Source organism: Anopheles coluzzii, chromosome 3, assembly GCF_943734685.1.
Source record: "Anopheles coluzzii chromosome 3, AcolN3, whole genome shotgun sequence".
Lineage (NCBI taxonomy): Eukaryota > Metazoa > Arthropoda > Insecta > Diptera > Culicidae > Anopheles > Anopheles coluzzii.
Window position 1 is genome coordinate 9,964,403 of NC_064671.1, and position 17,867 is coordinate 9,982,269.

General features: G+C 49.0%; 2 protein-coding genes across 7 annotated transcripts in view; both read right to left on the reverse strand.

Annotated features, from left to right (window-relative positions):
• Positions 1–17,867, reverse strand: part of LOC120955273 (uncharacterized) — a 216,493-nt gene that overhangs the window by 157,906 nt on the left and 40,720 nt on the right. The window lies entirely within an intron of this gene.
• LOC120958344 (protein spaetzle 3) lies at positions 1,077–17,726 on the reverse strand. 3 transcript variants are annotated; one of them, XM_040381064.2, is made up of 7 exons: positions 17,524–17,726; positions 11,508–12,533; positions 6,293–6,426; positions 4,018–4,142; positions 1,849–2,238; positions 1,624–1,749; positions 1,077–1,530 (listed from the first exon to the last, which is right to left on the reverse strand). In XM_040381064.2, exons 2-7 carry the CDS (start codon positions 12,295–12,297, stop codon positions 1,371–1,373), a joined length of 1,725 nt encoding a protein of 574 aa, XP_040236998.2. In that variant the 5' UTR covers positions 12,298–12,533; positions 17,524–17,726; the 3' UTR covers positions 1,077–1,370. The 3 variants fall into 3 exon arrangements, with proteins under 3 accessions (XP_040236998.2, XP_040237001.2, XP_040236996.2); XM_040381067.2 differs by having other exon boundaries at positions 1,077–1,527; positions 17,244–17,726; XM_040381062.2 differs by having other exon boundaries at positions 17,244–17,726.

Below are 17,867 nucleotides of genomic sequence, written 5' to 3' on the forward strand. Positions count from 1 at the left end.
ATTTCTACACCCAATGCCACTCCTAACGCCAGAAAATTCTTGCTTCGATCGAAGAAAAGTGAAACGCCGTCTCGTTCGTCTCTTTTTTCCTGCTAACCACGACAAAATCGATGATGAACTTGAAGTTGAGAAATGGTCACATCCTAGCGACTTTCCTTCGTTACTGTTGCCCCTTCTCTTCTTTCTTTCTTAAGACTCTCACCCATAAACATCTTAAGGTTTTAAGATTTTTCCGTAACCATTCTGCTACAGTAACAGCTTTCCAACAGGACTTATTTCGAATTCAAACACGCTCATCATCAAACATCATTCATTTTCGTCGAGAACCGTTCTCCAACTCCAGCCCCTTTCACTCAGCGCTCAGCAATTTTCCAACTGACGAGGATCGATGGATTTTCCAGCCCTCGCAAAACGCAACGATGCGTGCATCCGACGCGACCGTGCGCACTGACTTCCTCCTCCTGCGGAGAGAGAGAGAGAAAAAAGGCAAAAAAAGCATCCACCCACACACCGTCCCCAAACACACAACAGGAAACAAACATTCAGACACGCAACAGCCGAACCGAACAAAAATAATATTTATGCAGTGAAACAGACAACGGCCGGAAACCATTCAATGGTCGCCAAAAATGGTTGGCAGCTCTACTGCCACGCAGACATTCCAGCTTTAGCTGCAAAAGTGCGTTCCATTTTCCAGGGGGCGAGCGGCTTTCTATATTCGTGTACTCTGCATTGACAAATGATGTTTCTATGCTAATGTGGGTGCAAAGAGAGAGAGAGGGTGTATTGGTTGGGGAATTTAGACGCAACACCGTTTCATTGTGTTGGACGAAATGGCTTTAAGGTATGCGTTTTATTTGAATGTTAATATTGTATTACAATTTAAAGAATCGAAACAATTTTGTATTGCATACTTTTAGGCGCTTTCAAAATACAGTGTGAATTCATGCACCTTATTGCATACCTTCAGGCGTTCGATTTACAGGGCTCGTCATACAAGAATCGTAGAAAGCATCACGTAAACGCAAAAAGTGATATAATACTGAACACAAACAGAAAGCCACACGCAACAGCAATTCACTCATAGTAAGTAGTTTCCACATTTATTGTTATGCTTGAGAGCAGAATAAAAACGGATAGATGATGCTTTACAAAATAACACATACAGCGTAAAAATGGAAAGAAATTGGAAAAGAAAGCGATACAAACTAAAAGTGCGTCGTTACGCAGAGCGATGGTGTCTTACACACCCTTGGACTTGGTTGGTTTTGGGCTCATCATCTCTCTCTTTCTCTAACAGACGAATAAACAAAAATCTCAATTCAATTTGGTGTCTCCTCGAAACCACAGGTTTGACAGGCGCGCAGCAGCTAAGGATTACACCGGCAGACGCAGCAGGACGGAAACAGGAACCAGTCCATAAAGATGCCCTTACAGTCGTTGTCCGGATCGTACGCTAGCAGTCGGTGCCATTTGTACTTCTGCTCACAGCCACAGTCGCCGGAGCAACGGTTCGTTTGGGTTTTACTGCTTGGAGCGGAATAGAACGGATAAAAAAAAACACATGTTGATGATCACACATCGCACAGCATCTCGAAGCCACACGGGGGCCATTCTACTTACGAACACACTTCCTGGTGGATCGCCTGCTCAAAGTGTTGCGTGTTGACGATGGCGCGCACCTTGCCGGCCGAATTCGTCGCCCAGTATGGCGTCACTATCTCGATCTTCGATTCGCACGCATCAACCCTGGAGCGCATCAACAAAATAAAACAAAAACCCAAAAAAAAAAAAAAGAAAAGGTAAACGATCGTAATCGGCGCGCTACTTGAGATCAACCGTCCTTACCTGCCCGTGTTGGATTCGCCCGTGCCGCCACCGTTCCCATTCGCCGGTGTGGCCGTCTGGCGTGCGTTTGTGCCCGATCCACCGCTGCTGGAGCTTCCACCGCGCCCTCCGCTATTGCTGCCCCGGGAGCTGGTGTTCTGGCGCTTCTTGCGCAGCTTGCTGAAGTACGAGTCGCCCCCGATCCGCACCTCGCCGCCCGGCTCCCCGTACAGGTCCATCAGCTCGGGCAGCAGCGTAAAGTCGTCGCCATCGTCGTACGGGTCGCCGGGCGTGCTCCGCTTTCGCTTCCGTCCCGGTCCGGCTGACGGTAACCGTGATGCCATCTCGAAGTCACCGTACATTCGCTTCATTAGTGCTTTGTTCTCGTCGATGAACATCTCAATCTTGTCGCTGGGGAACGAGCAAAATGCAAAATATCTTACAGTAACAACACCGTTTGATAACTATCTTCTGCTGGGTTCTTCTGGCTGAGAAGCACGCTGAAATGCGGCTGTCAGCGTGTGTGTGTTGTAGGGATGGGCAAATACCTATTTTATCCGGAGTCGGATTGGTCTAACCTGGATTGTACGGAACAAAACACCGGACTCATCAATTTGAAATCTGGATGAGTCCGGATAGGTCCGAATCGATCCAAATGAGTACATATTAGAGTTACTTCAGTCTGTTTTAGTGGGGGAGGGACTCCAGACTCATCAACTTCGAATCCAGATCAGTCCGTATCTGTCTGGATGAATCCGGATGAGTCTAAATGAGTCCAAATGAGTACGGTCGAGTTCGGTTTAGCTCGGGCTAGTAATTTAGACGGGTATTTTCGGCCTAAGAATCTTACATATTCGATACCTTACAGGGTTTCCCACGATTTATTGGTTGGTTCCCATCAATTTTTGGTGCGTTCCCACAATTTTTTGACCGTTTCCCAGAATTTGTTGGTCCAATTGTATTGATATCCAATCGGAAAATACCATTAAATTATGGGAACGAACCAAACATCTATGGGATACGATAAAAAAATTGTGGGAACGCACCAAAAAATCATGAGAACTGACCAATAAATCGTGGGAAACCCTGTATTTGAAAGGGACGAACCATAACGGAAGTCATTTTGGGAATTAGGAATTGCATTGCCAACCTACACTACTAGCTCGAACTCTACCGGACTTGTTAGGATTCACCCGGATCGGGACCGATCCAGACTGATTCAGACTGATCTTTCCATAATTGCGGAATTGAAGACAGTTAGGATCCGGAGTCGGATTCATATTTTGAGCATCAGAATCAGAGTTGATCCACAACTCCACTCCGGATTACCCATCACTAGCGTATTGGCCCCACCAAAGCTGTTGTTCCGTGAATGTCACGGTGAAGACACCTGACGACGTTTTCAGCCTGGTGGTGGTGGTGGTGGTGGTGCGCGTACATCGCCCCTGTTCGCGTACATCGCGCCCCCGGGGGATGACACAGCTGGCCTTGCCATTCTAATCAACCTGCTGAACTTCTCCCCTCCACGGCGGCGCTCGCCGGGAAACAAATCGAGTGGAAAATCTCTTCACTGTCCGGTGGAATCGAAGTCTTTGAAAATGTCTTCACCGACTCCGTCTCTCTTGCTCTCACTTTCAAACCGCAGAGTGGTGGACGCATCTTGGCGAGCGACGCCAGTGACCTCATTTCGAAATGTCACTTATTTATCTTTCTCATATTTTAGCGCATCCGCGGAGGACCGCCGGCGATTGGACCACATTTGAATTCCGGAGGCATTGTGAACTCAAGAAGAGAAGGTGCATGGACACAGACCGACCCAAAACAAACAAAAAAAGAGATCTTTCATCATCTGTGAAATTGGCTTTGGCGCTTAAAAAGCGATCGAGCGATCTTGAATGATCCGAAAAATTAGTTTACCCTTAAGTGAGACGTCCGTCGTAAAATATGTTCGCCGCAACAGCAGAACACACACACACTCTAATGAATTCTACGTGTCATGTTCCGGCGATCGTTCAGGTTGATGAAGTTCGGTCAGACGTAAGGGAAGAGCGCAATCGCGTAGAGCAGAATTTATGAGCCACTTTACCGCAAACGTCCACACCGTGCACAGCGTTTATGCGTCCCTGCGTCACGTTTGCGACGTTTTCCGCGACCCTGTCCCTCTTCTTCCAAAGCCCCTTCCAAACTCACCTAGGATAGGTATTGCCCGCCGTCGGGCAGAACAGTTGATGGTACTTCTTTATGCAGGGAACACCTCTGATGACATCTCCGTGAATGCTGAGCCCGAGCGCGACGGATAAAGCTGTCCACCAGATCTGCGAAAAACGGGGAAAAGGTTGTGGGTTGTGGTTATGTGTGCATCCGAAACGGTGACGAAACATAATGGAGTAGCGCGTGGAGTGCGCACGTAGCACCCGATTCCAACAGCCTCAGTGCTCTAGGTTCTAGTGAATGACCTGTTGAGGTGCTGGCTCTTGTTGTTTCTGGTTGACGCGAAACCCTTCCCAACCGTGGTGGCGTACGTGCAGAACGGACCGTGGCGTGATCGTGGTCAATTTCCATTCGGACGATCGTCGGACGAGGTTTGTGAGTGTGTGATTCATCGACTCGTTTTTGCAGCCTGCCGCAGCGGCCCCAGATACTGGAGTCTGCTCACGTTCACCACCAACTGTCACGATTGCTGCCGGTGGAAGTATAAACAACGCTTCGCTTTTGCCAACACACACACGAAAAAGTGTCCAACTTAGCATGCGACGCTCGTCCGAAAATATTGGTACATGGCGTCCCGGTTGATGGCGGTCCCGGGTCTGCCAGTGCCTGTCTGCCTGCCTGCCCGTGAAAGAGGACCCCAAGTAGCACGGTAGCAAATTGATTTATTTCTGCTTTTATGGCGTGATTCAACGCCTGGTCTGGAAAATGGAGTATTGTGGACAGCACCTACCAGCCGACTAGCAGCAGCGATCACGATCGAGACCCGATCGGGACACGTCTGGGCGGCGGGCGAATGCGGGAAATGCGTTCACTGCAAACTGCACTGCACAAAACAATTGGAGCAGCGCCTACCAGGTGGCATTATCACGGCCACCGGCCTTGGCGTGTCTAACGTTAAGGAAACTAAATTAATTATCATTTCATAAGCAGAAACCAACCTTTTGCCGATCGTTGCTCAGGACGGGCAAAACTGTACTTGCGCACGGTAGCAGCACCGACAACAGGGCGGCCCGTTAAAGGGAAGTGAATGTGAAGGTCAGAGTGACCCGGGGGCCTATGGGAGATGCCGATTCGTTCCACAAAAAACCTAGCTAGGGTGTCCAAGCAGCAAGTAGCTCTGTGGCTGGTCGAGTCGTCGGTACCGAGACATAAGACGCCAATTTTATTACACCACACCACTCCACCACGGTTGCACTACACAGTGCCTAATGGTGTGTGAGGCGAGATTATTAGACGCGGCGAGGAACGGATTTTATTATCCAGTGTCCGGTAAAATATCAACCCAAATCGAATCAATCAAAAGCGTTTGGTAGCCACAGCAAAAAGCGGGAAGAAATCATGTACCTAACCCCGCCCCTGAGAAGGCACCCAACCAAGCAAGCAACAAAACTCATTTTCGTCCATTGACTTACCTGACATTACTTGGACTTGGAGCAAGCATAAAAAACAGAGCCTAAATATCGTTGTTGGGTGCTTCTTCTACACAGTACTGTACCCCAACACAGGCAGTAAGAAGCTGACAGCCACCCGAACCACGCGCAAAAATCGTTCCTATGGTTACGAGCTCGTAAGCATTGCTTGGTGGTTCATGCTTTCAAAAAATTTGTCACGTGGGCGGCTGGTTAAGCCGGTTTTCTGGTGCTGCTGCCTAAGCCCAGCTAGTCGCTCCCCTCTGTGCCGAAAGTCAGAACGATCTTCGGGCCTCGGAAGGGTGTATGTGTGTTGGTAATTTTTAGCGATCAACGAGGAACCTCCCTCCGCAAAACAAAAAACACAGGCAAAACACTGGTAGCGTTATTTGATTGATCTTCCTCCGGTTTTTGGGGAGGAGAACCCAATACCAATCCACCCCGTTCAAGTCTGCTTGGCGCGCTTGAGTTGATTTGCATAAAAAATAGCCATCTTTTAATCTATCACATCACCCGCGTCAATGACACCGAGCCGAGCGGGCCTGTAAAAAGCATTTCCAGCCAGTGATTTGGTGTTGGTGGCGACGAACCCCACCGTCACCAATACGTTCAGCTTAGGAGATACATTGCGCAATGTCAAAACGCGCGCTGTCAGGTGGGAATTCTTGCAGATAAATTACAGCTTAAGGCTACACACTATCGGCACGTGTACTAACAGTAATCTGAAATCGGTTTTACTAAAAGACATAAAGGTAAGGAAACACGCTCATAATGGCGCTCGAGTTTTATCTAATCTTTAACGCGAGGTGTGTGTTACATTACACACACACGATCGTTACACTTACCGGTATTTGGATGAACGTTCCGTTGCTGACTTGAGGATAGGCGAATAATGGCACGACAGGAACGGTCCCATTCTTTATAAATATGGGCCCCTGGATCGGTGTGACTGTTGGCATGCGAGAGTTTTTACGATTATCTGGAATGAGCAGAAAAAAAGACACAAAACAGAGCTTTCAGTTTCAGTTTCGGCAGTACAGCACAACCTACACATTCACTCTCGTGCACAGGCAAAGGCACGTTCACTTCCTACCTCGGTTGAAGCGTGAAAGAACCGCCGAGTGACTTCGGATTCGCATTCCACCATTTAATTCAGCCTCACTAAACTACATAAACATCCGACGTGTGTGTGTGCATAAGTTTCGCGCGAACCCGCGCGCGATTAGATCTACAATCGCACCAGCGAGTTCGCGCGAAACCACGTAGACACGCGCCAGAGACATGCGATGGAGATGCGACGGGCCGTACGTTGCATAAAGTCACCCGCCCCCCTCGATGATGCCCGAAACGGAATGAGGGGTGATGGTGTTAGAGGCAAGTCGCACCCTAATCTTGCCCATGCACGCCATTCGCCGATATCGGAGCATCATGGGGAACATGTGAACATGGAGTAACATGGAGCTCATTGTGCGCTTTCCTGGAAGACGAAACTCTCACCAAACCCATCTGTAGAGCTGGTTGTAGTTTAATTGAGCAGAATGAAATCTTGCAATCGAGGGTGAGTGTTGGCGGTGTAAAAGGTATCCATTTCAAGTCCGCGTGTTAATTGAATAAAACGTTTGTCAGTGTAATGCCGCAAGCAACAAAAAAACCGTTTTTATCATGCAAGCGATCGGCGCACTGTGAAAGGAGGATCATTCTTTGCGTGCCTTTTGCGAGCATTCGTAAAAAAAAACAAATGCACGCGGAAGCACTGTCTAGGTGCGTTAGATCATACCGTTATGAACTTTGGCTTGCCATCTCGCTTCGTCCAAAAAAAGGAGCTGACAAACAAACTGACGCCAAGCCCACCGTGACACACAGCGGCAATAAACCACGAGCCAACCCGACGGGTGCAAAATGCCATCCACCGGCGCCGCCGGTCGACTGATTTATGCTGTCAAAATTCGCGACAACACGCAACACGCAAACGACAGCGACCGATCGAACGCCAATAAAGAACATGATCGCACATTAAAACTCGGCCCCAGTACTGTGTGGGGGCCGATGACGATCGACCTTTACGCGGGGTTTCAATGACCGATGTGCATTGTGTGCGTGCCGCTCAAGCAGCGAAAGTCAAGGTTAGCGGGGTGACCCGTCACGTTGCGTTTCCTAAAGCGCACCCCGTTTTCGCAGTCTCGGCAGTCGCACCTCCTACGCGCTTTCCGGGGAATGACAACGTGTGTGCTGTGTGAGAATCGATCGAGCAAAACCAAAACCGAATGGGAAGCGCTTTAAAACGGATCGAACACTGCACATTCTTCCGGCCGTTAGTTGACTGCGTTGTATTGGGTGTGTTAGCAGCAGCGCATGAGTAACGCTTGATGTATGGTATGATACTATCCTTGGCAGATGTTTCCTTTCACTTATTTTCCGGCTGATTTGTCATCTATCTGGTATCCATTACACACCGTCAAAGAATGTCCGACAAGAATGCATTGCTTCTACGAATTTCCGTATAACACTACAGGATCCTCTCGAACAACGCACTGAGTTCCACTCTCTAGGGGAGCTTTCGCACATCACACCACTACCACCACTTCCACCATCGCAGGTGTTAATTGGCTGACAAATAGGTGTGCAAAGATTTCGCGCCACTACGCGACCTAACCGGATCACTAATCTAGTGCACCGTGCATGCTAATTTGCGTCGATTAGCCCGCACTGTACACCTACACGGCAGGCTGTCCGCAGTGTACGGAGTGACCAGAGTGTCTTGGACGTCAATAGCAAAGGCTACTAGTGTTTGTTTGTGTTTACGTGGGCGGGTTGTGGTGTTGCGGAATTTTGGGGAGATGGACAGATGACAAACAAAGTGCGTCGAAGGGTAAAGCTGTTAGCGGTGGCGATCGAATTTGAGACCCGAAAATGAGTACATCACACAGAAGGAAAACGGGAATTTCCTACTGTACAGTTACGGGTTATTGAAATCGAAAGCAATAGTGTGAATAGCTAAGATTCTGCTGATTTTGGGCTGTATACTAATCATAGTTCCTTAATATTCATATTGTTAATATCCTTCATGAAATCAAAAGTGCAGAATTAGCTACTGAACTAATTCATTTTACTAAAATGAGCAACAGATACTTAGGATCCTCTCAACTACTTCCATCAACTCCCTAACATTTTCGTCCACTAACTAATGTCCCTTTCTCACTCCACAGTTACCCGCTCAGTCGCCAAACAAAACCCAAGCGCTGGCACGAGAGTGCCATCCAAGTGATTGCTTTGCATCTAATTACTCGGAAGATACTTCTATCTGTTTGCTTGTGCATTACGAAACCTTCCCCTTGCGCTGGGTGTATACCACCACAGCAATACGTCCTTCAGACCCCCTCAAAATCTCCTCTCCTCGCAACACATTAGCGCACACCGGAGAGGGCATGACAATAATTTCATCCCGAAACGTTCCAACCATCACCGTCTGAGTCGATCATCTCAGCTAATCAAAGAGCACACGTTAATCAGCAGCGCATACCAGGCCTCGCCGCGAAGCGTTGGTGAGATATTTCCATCAGCTAGCTAGCTAGCTTGCCCGCTCTGCTGCGTGCGTACGACGCAGCAATTAGCGATGCGTTCCCATGCGACCCCTAACACGTGTCTGCTGGGCGCTGCTGGATGGAGGCACTCTCCAACACACAGGCAAAGCCAAAGTACGACGAAAGCTTCAAAGGTTGTGTGCGTGGCACTACTAGCACACTGACTTACTGGCTGACTGGCATTGACGTGAAATTACCGCCCCATTGACGGCGGCCCAAGGGGTAGAGTGCGATTTGTTTGTGAACTTCTACCGATCAAACACCGACCTCCAGGTCGGATCTTCTACCGCCTGTATGGTGTGGATTTCGTAACAAAAATGCTAACGGTAGTGGAACGTTGCGCGTACGGAGGCGTTGAAGATCGTTTCCTGTGAGCCGTACGATCATCGCTAACAGCTGCACTATTCAAGTACAATGTTTCAAACAGAACTGGAGAGTCATAAACACCGGCAAGGGCATCAGATTGCACCACTTTTCGGCGTGTCATCTTCATATCTGTGTGTGATTCTCCCACTACAACTAGCTCATCTGGAAGTGAAACCCCCACATCGATCGTTCGCACGTGACAATAGCAACAACGCCGACATCCGCCGGTCGGAAGTGGCCGGATGTTTCAACTTCCCACCCCGTTTTTGCGTTGACGCAACACGGCGGGAATTCTCACAGGATGTAGATTTTGTGTTTCTGTTAATTAAACTTGGCACATTTTTTACTGTCCTGGCTGACGCACGTTCGGTCATGGCACAGTTTTGATCGGTGATCTAGTGTCTGGTCGTTTGCCGGTTGCTGCAATAGAAGCTTGAAAGCGCTCTCCTATTGCTGGATGATGGATGGCTGTCGTCCTACGCCACACGCCACGAAAGGGAGCGTGTCGGAACAATGGCGATCGTTCTTGAGTGTTATGGTCTGAGAAAAAGTCACTCGTTGCATATTCAATGCTTCAAATCTTCTTGAGCGATCGTTAGCTTAGGGTCGTTTGTTTTAGTTTGTTCCTTTCTCAAAGCATGCCATCTTCAGTGCAATCGCAGCAAAGGTTATGGAGATGCACACTAAAAGTACATCTGGATCTCGGTAGGTTTGCCAATTCCGTACCAGTACCACCATAAATGCAGCAGCAAAAAACAAAATCCCATCCACTGCAATAAATCACTACCAAACGGACTCATGCAAACGCAAAGCACTTAAGGGCACACTGTTGAAAGCTTCTCGCACCCAATAAATCAATTAGCCGGCACTGGTCGGCCCGTAAGGACGCTTTGCAAAGGGACAACCTGCATGCACACGTATGCGTGGGAACGTCAGCAAACATTCGTCCGCAATGACGAATGACGACGAATGATGGTTCAAAGCGCGTGATATTTTCTCAACCACAGCCACAGACAATCAGACCCCTTTCGCCTGCACGCTGCTGAAGGCTTCGACCGTTATTGATTTTCTGTTTACGATGGGTACTTGGCGAACATCGTGGGTCACTCTCGGGGTGGCCACAATCAAGCAGCAGCAGCAGTAGCGCAATGGTAAAGGTCTACACACACTGTCCTGCAACTAGACGAGGACCCATAGGACGCGAGAGAGCGGGCGCGCGCGCGCGCATTAGCAAGAAGCGCTTCGTTTCGCGCATATGTTTGCGCAGATGCGGCTGGCCCCGCGTGCGCGTGTCAGGGTTACCCTGTAAGTACCGTGGGGCTTTCTCAATAGTACGACAAATTATTCATTCCGCGCTGTGACATCTTAAGCATTGAGGAGATGCGCTGATGACAGCTGGGAGACGGTGAGCGGAGCAGACTGTTGATGCTCATGTTTATCAGCGATCGAACATTGGTTGCACGTCTTGTACAGCGCTGGCAAGTTGCCCTAAAGTGTATTTATGAGCACTTGGAATGGATTTGTTCAGTTTGTGATGATACAGACATGACAGAATTGATGTTTTGAAGGTCAAATGCTACAGTTATTGCCATTATGACACTGTTTTGCCTCAAAGTCGTTAGTTGTTTTGGGATGTTCATTAATTAACCTAAAATTTGAACTGGTTTAGAACATTTTGCACATAACAATTATAATTCTTTATGACAAGAATATTATTTTTAAAAAATCGAAATGTTTTGAATGATAATGCGAATCTTGTCAACTAAGACGACTCCATTGGAGCATTCAATATCCACAAAACAATCTATATATCCACACAATCAATATCACGATCAAAGATACTGGTATGAAGTAAAAAAAGTGTGTTAGAGTAAAAACCTGATAATAACATAGCAAAACTCGGTGATCTGGAGACAAAAATTGATTGCCAAGTGGCAAACTTTGAATGAAACTGGATGATCTTGACATAAAAGAACACAGACACTGATCAGAAGTCCAAGAACATAAGGCATATACTACAAAAACACATCTCATATCTATAAACCTTGAACTTTTTCTATTCCTTTTCCACGGCACATTTAAGAACACTCTGCTTCCAACATCTGGAACTCACCTGAGATCCCAACAATCGGAGTCACCTCCACCGCTTCGTCGTAGTAATCGTCATCATCCTCCTCGTCGTAGTCCAGCACCGGATGGATGGAGGTGCGCGTCCCGGCCGGTCCCACGCTCGCAAACACGGCCGGCCGCTGGACGTAGCTGCCGGCGCCGCCCTGAACGTTCGCGGGCGCTCGCGGTACCGCCGGCGGGGCCGGTGCCGCCGCCTGCTGCGGCGTACTGCTGCGATAGTTCGTCCCGGTCTGCGGGTTGGCGTGCTGCTCCGCAAACGGGCGTCCCGGTTGCGTGGCGTAGCTGCCGGACGAGTACTCGTAGTAGGCGGGCTGCTGTGCCGGTGGTGGTTGCTGTGCGGGTTGCTGCTGCTGCTGCTGCTGAGCTGGGGTGCCCCCGTTCGTTGGGCTGCCGTCCGCGTACGAACCTTCACCGTACGTTCGACCCGGCGCCGGCGGGGATTGCTGTGTTTGCGGAGGTGGCGTCGGTCCGGGCGAATAGTTGGCGCCGGGCGGTACGAACGATGGAGGAGGCAAGTAGTTGTTGCGGGGCGTCTGTCGGTACTGAATAGAATGTTGCTGCTGCTGCTGATGCTGAGGAGATTGCTTTGCTTGCCGCTGCGGTGGTGCATAGGGTGCATTTTTGTAGTAGTCCTGATCGTCGCCCTGATGACCGGCGGGACCGTACAGCAGATTGTTCACAGCCGAGGCGTGCTGGTTTTGCAGCGGACTTGCGGTGACCCACGTCGGGGCCTGAATGTTGCCAAAGGGCAGGGTATAGTTCACTAGCGCCATGGTTTTGGTTTCCACTTCACTTCGGGGAGCACCGTTATTACTCACTAGCAACACTTGCTCAAACACGGACACAAACGCTTCAATCTACTTGCTATGCTTAGGGACACTTTGTGACTACATAAGGCCATTCTATTGGCAGCACATTAAACTGAACTCACAATTGTCACATCACTAGGACAAAACACAAGATTAGATCCTCAGAAACACTCTCAACCTCTCGTTCGTTGCGCAGCTTTCTGTAACGGAAGAATCAAAACAAAACAATATCATTAATATTTTGTTGAAGAAAGCCTCATCATCCTGAAAAGCAGTCTTATATTCCTTTCGCAACGCACCGCCCAAAAGGCGTCACCATAACTGACGCCCATTAATCAACCATTAAACCAACTCGTTATCACTTCTGCTCAGAATGGCGCATAATGCTTGCATAATCGGCAACTTTCTCCTTCCTGCAGCCTGCGTCCAAAACACACACACACCAAGACCTCCAGGCTAGCAAAACATCACCAGCGTCACATGTGAAATCCACCCCTTCTTCCCTGGCTGACAAAGCCGCCCTGTGACATAACGGCGACACTGCGACGACCACAGACGACGGACGGCTTCATCTCTGCGATCCTCTTCATCCGCAAACGCACCCGAAAGCGCAGTGTGTGTGTCGAATTGCCATTCACAGCTAGTCTACCGTACAAACACACATCCCCAGTGGTCGATCGACGGCGAAAAGCGAAAATGAATAAATTTATGTTTATTAACCACCACCCCGTGGTGAGCGGACTTACACACACACACAGCGCACATGTGGTGATACAATGAACTTTGTGGCTGAACTTTTTCGCCTCGCGCAAAAGGGAGATGCGTGCGTGCGCGTCCGCGTGTGGTGCGTGATATCTTCCCCTGTAACCTGTTTGCGGCTTAAGTGAGAATGTGTATGTGCGTCAATTCCGATGTTGACATTTCCTGGCTAGCTTTGTATGACTAACTTCCTGGCTCATATTAAAGCATATTTAACGCAAGAGCCACTGCTGTACCATTTCGGAAGCAAGAGCGCGATTGCGGCGGTTGAAGTACACCTCTCTTAGCAGAAGAAAACGCATGTCAGTTAGCGAATTATAACACCTCCTGGGTGTTTTTTTGCCTTCTTCTTCTAACAAACGCCCTCTCCATGTCGGTCATGAATCAACACGAACCCCACGCAGGAAGTGATTTGTACCTACAGATCATTATCTCAAGGAGGGCGTTTGGGCGTTGCTCGGGTCTAAATTGGACAACGGTGGATTGGAACGTGTTCTTTGCTGTTTTTTTTTTACGTCCCGTCACTCCCGGCAGTATTGTTGTGACTCATTTGGTACCTCGCTAGTACAGAGGAAACATGCGGTTTTGCGTAGACGGCAAATGGCCTGAGTGTTCTTGTGTTTCCTCGTTATTAATTGGCATTGTGGGGAGGTTTTATTTCCTCCGAGATTGATATCTCCCTTTATTATTGAACGATTGGTACCGTTACAAAGCAAGTGACTCACACGCATCTAAACCTCAAACGACACACACACAGACACACAAATCATGACCTTATTAATATAATATTTCTCTTTAAAAAAAAAACCCCTGCCACAGTCACCAATAAAAACCACACAAAACAACGGAACGGGGCCACAAAAGAGCTCAGCGCCAATGTCAACGTTTGGCGTCTCGCCCAGCGACGCGCACTGTTCGCACTGCGCAAGATTTATCCCAGGCCCAACATTGTTGCCCAGAGTGCACACAGTGCGACGCGGCGCGGCGGTTGTAGAGACAAAAGATCTGACCCCTGTTCCGTGTCACAAGCATTCTAGCCCGTCCCACCAGGCAAGCAAGCTGCGGTTCTTTGTGTTTCATGCTCCAATGGTACGGGCTTGGTGGCAGCAGGGAGGAAGAATAGCAATAGCTTGAGATTACTAATAAAATATACATCCCTAATTGGTTTCCATAAAAAAAAAGAAACAGACCGGAGGACACGGGGCCCGTTCGCACGCTGAAGCCCGTCTACGATCTACACGCGGTGCCAATGGATGGCTTGGGTAGGGAATCAACAAGGAATTTCCTGCTAGAAATACTACTAAACCTCAGAGAGCGGGCGGTAAAGATTCAGTAGGGAAAGCCGTACCGTTGACGCTCAAGGCCTGAGGAGGAGTGCTAGGAGCACTGGTAAACAGAGGTTAGTACATCTCGGGACCTGCTACAAGCCCAGCTCTCGGCGCATGCTCCATATATGCCAGCGCGAACGGTCGTGCACATATTATGTATGCAAATGACTGTCAATCGTTGTGACAGTGGTCGGATACTGCTGCTACCGCTCCAAGGACAGGCGCGACATGCAATGCGCGAAACCGCAACCGTTCGGTGTGCAGGAGAGATCACACGATCCCTCCCCCCGAGAGCATACCAATTAAAGCCCGTTGACAAGATTGTTATTGATCATAAGCGTGATAATCGATCGAGCGCCAGGCCAGTGTTTGCTTTGGATTTGTCCAACAAATGGGCAGTCATTAGTGGGTGCATATAGCCACGGACACAAAAGGATCGGGTGAGCGTTAGGCTTCAAATATAATAAAACAAACGCAATAACGGTAACGCGTTTAAATAGAGCAGAAAGCGGGGAGGAAGCCCATTAGAGAGGGTGACCTTTTCGCTTTGCTACCGCCTTTTAGCTTTGCATGATTTATGGCTGTCCTTTGGAAAAACAAAACTAAAACCAAACGGAGACCACGTAACTCGGCCGCGATCGTAAGGCATCCAACTTTAAAACAGCAATCGATTGCACAGCTGGTTGTTGCTGTTTGGTATCGTGATCTGTGTTATAGTCTTGTGGGTATGAATATGCTAATCCGGTACGATATCGTCCAGCTTCCTGGATAGAAACCGTATCAAACGTTTGAATAGCTTCCACACACAAAATAAACCAAAAATGTGAATGATCAGTTATTTCCCAAAGCAACGTCTTTCGATGCAAATTCCAGACACATTTCTTGGAACAGGTGGAAGATCTTGACGCAAAAGAACCTCTTAATGGAGAGGCATAAAAGGCAAAATAAGAAAAGAAAGATAAACCCTCTAAGCAAGTCTTTTTCAGCCTTAAAAAAACCAGCCAGACAGCACGCTCAGCTGTGTGAAAGTGTTATTTATCATTATCAACCCAAACGGCGATCCGGCGAACCGGACGGCAAACAGAAACAGCCATCCCTCCTCAAAATGACGCGAATTCAACACCAACACCCATACCAATGCACCATCATCACTACACCGCCGCTGTCCGACACAAAAAAAGCCAACCCCCAACTGTCACCCGTGTGTTGGTGTCGATGATGATCATTATGTGTCGAATGATGATGGTGTGAGGTCCATTGATGAATATTAGCGATTGTCACGGAAGGCCCACCGTGTGGCCATCGTCTTCGGGTGTGATGGTGAGTTACATAAAAAAAACTGCGACATCCGAATGCTACATCCGCGGCAAGTCGGCAAATATCATCAGCCGCCCGAGAGAGCGCGCGCGCGCGCCGATTTGTTTAAGCATTTTACGAACAAAAGACTTGTGGCAAACAACAAGTGACGAACCTCGTGATGGGAAACAGTCGCGCAATTAATTAGACTTAAGCGTTATTTTTCAACCCCTTTTCTCACTGAATTGCTTGCACTGTTTCACCAGACAAAAGCTGCACCAAAATTAAACCGAAAAATTGTCTCGTCCCCATACCGCAGCGGAACTGCGACGAAAGTGAAATCAATGGTTCTTTAGTAATGCAGGGCAGCGATCGGCAGCGATCAGCATGCAAAGCTCCCCCTCTAAAACCCTGACGCAATCGGTCACACCACTAAACCCACCGGTGCCAGTGCCACACAACCCGGTGCCGACCCTAATATCCGACCGTCCGACCACAGGTGTTGTGAAACCGGACAACAACGAAAAAAAAGCTCCACATCTCATTCCACGTTGGCGCGCGCGGGCTCTCGCGCACGCATATGATCGCTCGACGCAAGATCAAACGAGCATCGTGAAAGATCGTGGAAGAAAAAAATGCCACACCGGCCACACAAATCGGAAAACAAAACAGCCCGCAAAGGAAGCAACGGCAGCAGCAGCAGCAGCAGCATCACAAAAGTGGCCTCCCCCCGCCGCCCCGTTTGTCCGCACACTCCTTTCACTGTGAATGTCACTCGAAAGCAGGCTGGCTGACTGGCTGGCTGGCCGGGCTCTCGACAAACTCGAAAACCATATACACACCACCGCTCCCTGATCGACCGGTTATAAGGTTAACCACCATCGGCATCACCACTGCCACTGCCACTGCCTGTTCCCCCAACAAACACGGAGCTAGCATAATCCTGGCCCCGGACCAGAAAGCGACGGCGGTTGATATTCATTCAATTTCTCAATGTCACGCATCGGCCGTCCACGAACCAGATTCGCTATAGCAGCCTGAAGACGACAGTCAGTCGGGTCGGTCGGGTTCGTCGTCTCATCGCACTGCCCGAATCGAGCGCCCGATTTCGCTCATCATATCGAATCTAAAAACGGTTGGCCACTATTTCACAATCGCATTATTTGAACGCGTCCAAACACACACACGCACAAACAATAGTGCACAAACACACACACACACACACAGTACCGCACACACAAACACACTATGAACAATTACAACCGCTTTATGAATTTCTGTGTTTTTGCCATCAAGATCGGTAACCTTTAGCGATGATTTGCACTTCCAACCCAAATGCGAGGGAAGAGCGGCGGTAGGGTTAAGGTAGGGGAGGAGCAAAATAAAACAGAAGAAAAACACACATCTTCGACCTTGTCCACACCCCGGTTCTGGGAGACTGTTACCGCCCTCCCCACCCCTTCCCTTGGGCGGCCGAGTAAGGGCGATTCGCTCGGTCTAAAGGAAACGAAATGAAGCAATAATTACATTAGCTCGGGATTTGGGGGTCAGTTGATGCTGTTGATGTTGCTGCTACTGCTATTACCACTACTGCTGCTGCTGTTTCAACCGCCTCTAAGGGTAGTGGTTCCCGCCTACCCCCTTTTGTTTAAATTTTCCCGCTTCAACCCCCCTCAATTGACAATGAACTTCAACGAGCGGGGTGTAGTGTAATTGGCGCACTAAAACAAAGGAGGTCAACCGGCCACACACTAAGCCGCACTAAGCCGCAGCGCTCGCGTATCTCCAAACCACTCGTAGCACTCACACCACTCAACACCACCACCCTTCGGGTAGAACTTTGGAACAAATGGGAATTTGTCACAAAGACACGGGAACGAACACTGGGCACGCACAGAACACACGCGTTTCGCGACTGTTTTTTCAGCTCGCTTAGTACAGTTCAGTTTGCGGACAGCCAGCGAGCGCGCGTCCTGCCACTACCAGCTGACGATGCGCAATGAAACGAATCTCCGCGTTCGATTATGTAAAAATTGCCCGATCCGGTGAGAGAGCGATCGCGGAAACTAAAACTGAGCGGGAGAGGGTTTGCTTTGAGAGAAAGAGAGAGAGAGAGATATACTTTGGTTGTCTACTGAGGGTGGGGGTAGT